Below are 5,638 nucleotides of genomic sequence, written 5' to 3'. Positions count from 1 at the left end.
GAAGTAATTAATGAAGAAGGTATAGATAAAAAGATTAAATGCATGCAACGTGTTGAAAATATGAACATATACATTATATTTGTATTTATTAATCGTGATTTTGTTAAAATCTTTAGTTTACATGAATTGGCTGAATAATTAAGAAGAAAATAATAAAATTGAAAAAGCTAAACTATGATTTAAAAAAAAAGTGTTGCGAGTAAAAATGGAACTAGATAAAGCCAAAAGAAAGGGTATAAAAACAGTATGATTGGTTTATTCATTATAATATTAAAAGAAAAAGAAGACTGAAAGACCATAAAAAATAGAAAGAAATAAAATAATTAAAAAGGAAAAGAAGAGAGAGAAGTAGAGGAATATCAATTGGGTGAGGAGATTCGTTTTCAGTTGGGAGCATCTGAACCAATGGAGTGGAGGCGTCGGACCAAGAAGCAGGCTCAGGCTCAGCCGCGGTTGCAGCGCCTCAACGCCAAAAAGGGCTTTAATTACCAACCACCACCGTCTCCGCCGTCTCCTTCTTCAACCTCTTCTTCCTCCCATTTCGATCGCCAAACCAGCTTCCGCCTATTCGGCATCGAGGGCGAGTTCGACCGCATCTTCCAGACCTTGGGTCTGTCCGGCCCGGAAGACTTCGCCATCCCAACAGCAGACTGGGAAGCCCGCAAGGTCCGCGTTGCTTCTTCCAAGGCCCCCGGGCCCACCCCTACCCCTAACGCGCTTATCCACTCTTCTACCGAGATCCACCCTCTTTCCGTCACCACTACTTCTGCGACTACCCTCCAAGACGATGTCGTTTCAGTTCACGTTTCCGTTATGGGTTCCTCCCCTTGGTCCTCCGGGGAGCATGACGCGGGTAGGGGTAGTGTCGGCAGGTTGAGGAATGGAGAAAGGAGCGTGCTTTTCACCGATTCAGGTTCCTTCACCACTTCCCACGATGATGACAGTGACATTGGCGGCGAGAGGGTTAGTTCGGTTTCTAATTCCGCCGCCCCGGATGAGCTGGTTGTGCCTTTTGTTTCCTCCTTTTCCTTTGAGTGGTTCAGACAGACTTTCTCATCCTGGCAAAAAGGTGACGTCTTGGGAAATGGGTCTTTCGGGACCGTCTATGAAGGCTTCACTGAGTAAGTGTTTCCTTTTTTGTACTTCACTCTTTTATTAGTTGGTGGCTTATTTAATGACTTGGGTTAAACCCTTCTTCTAATATCCGTTTGGGGTAGTAGTTTTTTGTCGGTGTTGTTTGGACTAACTTCCACTTTCAAGGAAACCCTGATGACCTTAGTTTCTTTATGGTTGTTGACATGATTTAAATACCATTTTTGCGCTAGGGCTGCATTCAATTTGCAGAGAATGTTCACCAGTCAGAAAATATTATAGATGAAATCTTATAATTGCTCATAAATTCTTGCGCACCATTTCATGCTTAATTGTATTTGCAAGAGTTGTGATGGAGATCCCACTACATATATGGTCAAGTTATAGTGAATAAAATATGCCCAAATTTTAGTATATAAATATATGGTCAAGTTATAGTGAATAAAATATGCTCAAATTTTAGTATATAAATGGGTGTAAATCTTAAAATCAATTTTATATGATTAGTTAGACTTAAATTTCGCTTTAGTTAAGATGGAATGATAGTTTTCAGAATCTATCTTAGTAAAGTTTGTTGAGTTTATACTATCATTCACTATTGAGCTTCTCCTAGTTTCACACTAGGGGTTGTATTGGAGATTCCACTCGACAAGAGATATAGGAAAACACTTCACTCAATAAACCCCCTTAGAAAATTTGACTAACCATGCAAGGATATATATCTATTGTATAGTAATTAATCACCAAATGGCTATTTTTGGTTCAGCTTAGCTTTTTCTTAAGATGCACTTTTGATCAGTTGGTCAGCTTTTAGAAGTTCTTATAACTTGATACGACCTCCTAGTGAGTTTGTTGCTTATCTCCGTTTAGAAATGTGACTCTTTATAGATGGCATATGATAAACCACAACTATTGGTGCCAAAATTAGGACAGGAGACTGTTTGGAAATTATCTAAGGATTAAGGAGGAGTTAAATATGTTGGAAAGTAGGTTTACCTGGTTTAATGGTGTGTCAGCTCTATCTTTGTGCTGGCCGTTTGTAGGATTTGGTTTGCAAAATTTATTTGTGGCAGATACCGCAGTGGAATCTTATGTCGGAAACAAAGAATCCAATTATTTTATTATCCCAATTATTTTATTATCAAACTTGTTTCCAACAGACCATCCAGAGGTCCAGTTTTTTAGTTTTATAGTTTACATTGTTTTTAGTGTTAACATTTTCATTTTCTTTTCCTGTAGTGAGGGATTCTTTTTTGCGGTAAAGGAGGTGTCTTTGCTGGATGAAGGTAATCAGGGAAAACAGAGCATTTTCCAACTTCAGCAGGTTAGGGCACCCGAGATTTTCATCAAGACTTATGATTTAATCATTAATTCTTATATGGAAGTATTCTTATATATGATGTCTCTGGCCTTCCTTTCAGGAAATATCTCTTTTGAGTAAGTTTGAGCATAAAAACATAGTTCGATATTATGGCTCGGACAAGGTATGCTGTGTTGTCTAGGAAGCAAGTCTCTTTTATTCTGAAAGATTATGAATTCTAGGAAGAACATTTGCGTTTCCATCACTTGGGTAAATAAGCATATACTTGTCTGAAAATCACTTTGTTCATTAAGCATCTTGGGAATTGTGGCAAGTCTAACAAATTGCTTTTTTCCTACTGATATGTATGTGGAAGGAGGAAATGAGACCATTATGTTACAAAAAAGAGGGAATGAGATATAACGTTCTTTTGGAATCGTACATGAAATGCAGCAAAACATAAAATGTTTCATTCCCCAATCAGTTTAATGTCAGTATGTCACTAAGCTTTTGTAGACCAAGTCGGGCGTTCTAATTATTTTTCAAAGAGTAAATTAGGGATTTACTAAATTTTTTGTTGTATTTTTAAATGAATTATTTTTCTTATGTTTTTATTGATTCTCTTTGTTATTTACATTTGAATTTAATATTTTGCAGGACAAAAGTAAACTATATATCTTCCTTGAGCTTATGTCAAAAGGATCATTATCAAGTCTCTATCAAAAATATCGTTTAAACGATTCCCAAGTTTCTGCATACACAAGGCAGATTTTATGTGGCTTGAAGTATCTTCATGATCATAATGTGGTCCACAGGTAACTTGGATGAATTTCCTATCATGATACTGAGCAATAATTGTGCCTATGATAACAAAACTATCATTTGATTGAGTTCCATGAGTAAGTTTTATGGTTGGGTTAATGATGTTAAAAGTGATTTGTGGAAAAGGGTCAACATGTTTTTGTTTCGTTTATAATATTACAGGGAAAAACCCATTTTAAGAACTTATTACAACTTAATCTAAGAATTTAAAAGTTTCAAAGTGAAATGGGGATGTGTAAGAAGAGTAACTTGGAGAAAGTTGGACGCAGTGCTTGGAAATTCACTTCTGAAATATCTTGAATTGCCCTTGATTTGCTATATTCTGAATATTTCAATTCAAATATTGAATTTTAAAGGGACATCAAGTGTGCTAATATACTGGTTGATGTAAGTGGGGCAGTCAAGCTTGCAGATTTTGGGTTGGCAAAGGTAACCTTAAACAAAGCTAAATTTCTCTTTTAAGCTTCTAATCTTGCACAATCTAAATATGTTGCTTGTAAATTGTAATAATTTAATTTATATTTTTCTGGTCTTTAACCTTCTCAGGCAACAAAATTTAATGATGTTAGATCAAGCAAAGGCTCCCCTTACTGGATGGCCCCTGAGGTTTGCCTCTGCACTTGTATCGTTTATCTAATACAGTTTTAGTCTGTCGTACATATTCCAAATGTGCCAGAGTGCAGATTCATCATTTGTGATTTCTGAGATATGCTTCAGTGAACTGGCAAATGAATGTTTATACTGGTGAGCTTTTTGTGTGACAGGTTGTTAACTTAAGGGACCAAAGTGGTTACGGGTTAGCCGCCGACATATGGAGCTTAGGGTGTACAGTTTTGGAGATGTTGACACGCCAGCCTCCTTATTCGGATTTGGAAGGAGTATGTATTATAAATAACAGCACTTCTTAAGTTATCGTTCATAATCTTAAGTTTGTTACTTTCCTATTTTTCATTAATATTGATTTATAGAGACTGTATTTACCCTCCTTAATTTTTCACTCCTTCCAATCATGTGTGGATATTCAGGATTTTAGTTTAGTTGGTTACTGCGCTAGGCAATTGGATAGCTGGTAATACTGTATCTAAATGTCTTTTCTGTCGCAACAGATGCAAGCATTATTTCGGATTGGCAAGGGTGAACTTCCAAGCATTCCGGATTATTTATCTAAGGATGCCCAAGATTTCATTCGTGAATGCTTACAAATTAACCCAAATAAACGTCCAACTGCAGCTCAGCTATTGGATCACCCATTTCTAAGGAGAACATTACTGTCTCCCTTAAGTTTTGCTTCTCCTCAGAGGAAAATGTCTCGGTCATAATTATTAGAGTTCTCAATGACTATCGAAACTGGCACTGCGAAGTTCAAGTTTATCCATTCTCATCTTGGGTCTACTGGTGGAATGTCCAGGAAAAGTTTAATGGGTTTGCAGATCTACAGTTGCATCTAACAACTCTCTGTCTTGAATGTTGATCCCATGTTGAATTAATGGAGGGAGAATGCATCATTATCAGAGTCTCACAGAGGTATAAGTTTGACCTCTATGCAAAATGAGAGAGCAACGGCTCTGTAATCCAACAATGTGGATCTCTTACTAAATTGGGAAATGGAGTATTGAGAAGTGCCCACTATGGCGTTGCTATGGCCAAGTACAGTTGTTGGTCATCTGATCCTGTTGCACCTACTCACTAGATTCTATCAGGAGCTCATGTTCTTGCGGAAAAATTGTACATCACCACCTCATTCTCTACTCATCCTATCAACATGTAAATAGATGGGAAAGGGGCAGGTGCAAGCATTGTGCTATGATAGAGCAACAATTAAAGTAGAAATTTTCCACTTTTTTTTTTTCTTAGAACAATTAAGCAGTACATAATTGCAGCACTACTCTCCCCACCCACTTGTATTTATACTCTTTTGTAAAATGATGACACGTGTAATATTTTTGTTATATGTGGCTATTTCTAGATGTATATCAAATTTTGATAATTACCTAGGGGTGTCTGTGTAAACTTTTATTTATATGTATCAAAAGAAATTGTTCACTTAATCATCACGTAAAATGAGTTTAAGTTAAGAGAATTAAAATGGTAGGTTAAGTTGGATTTTAAAATTTGCTATTCATGAGAGAGTGAATATGATTAAATTAATATTTTTAACTTCATTTGTGGTGAGCCAACTTAAAGGAGTTGTAATGACTTACTTTCATACTTCTAATTACCAATGTCAAGTGTCAAATCTCATAAGTTGCAAACTTTGAAAGAAAAGAAAAATGTTGTATAAGTTTGGTGGTGTTTATAGTGGGAAGTATGGTAGTTGCAAACACAATAAATATTGGATGTGTTGACTTGCTAGTCATTGGTAGGGAAAGACCAAAACAAGCTAGTGCCACAATTTGACAAATTTGTGAAATTCAGGATTTCTAA

General features: G+C 36.4%; 1 protein-coding gene across 1 annotated transcript; it reads left to right on the top strand.

The window, feature by feature from the left end:
• The first annotated feature begins 289 nt into the window (after positions 1 to 289).
• On the top strand, positions 290 to 5,204 carry LOC108321034 (mitogen-activated protein kinase kinase kinase 1). Its single transcript, XM_017552662.2, has 8 exons — positions 290 to 1,121; positions 2,332 to 2,416; positions 2,514 to 2,576; positions 3,050 to 3,207; positions 3,571 to 3,643; positions 3,761 to 3,820; positions 3,979 to 4,092; positions 4,321 to 5,204. The coding sequence occupies exons 1-8, from the start codon at positions 406 to 408 to the stop codon at positions 4,531 to 4,533; spliced, it is 1,482 nt and encodes a 493-aa protein (XP_017408151.1). The 5' UTR covers positions 290 to 405; the 3' UTR covers positions 4,534 to 5,204.
• The last annotated feature ends 434 nt before the right edge of the window (positions 5,205 to 5,638 follow it).

This window comes from Vigna angularis, chromosome 1 (genome assembly GCF_016808095.1).
Source record: "Vigna angularis cultivar LongXiaoDou No.4 chromosome 1, ASM1680809v1, whole genome shotgun sequence".
Taxonomy (NCBI): Eukaryota; Viridiplantae; Streptophyta; class Magnoliopsida; order Fabales; family Fabaceae; genus Vigna; species Vigna angularis.
The sequence above is the reverse complement of the archived record's forward strand: the minus strand, read 5'-3'. Positions and strand labels throughout refer to the sequence as shown.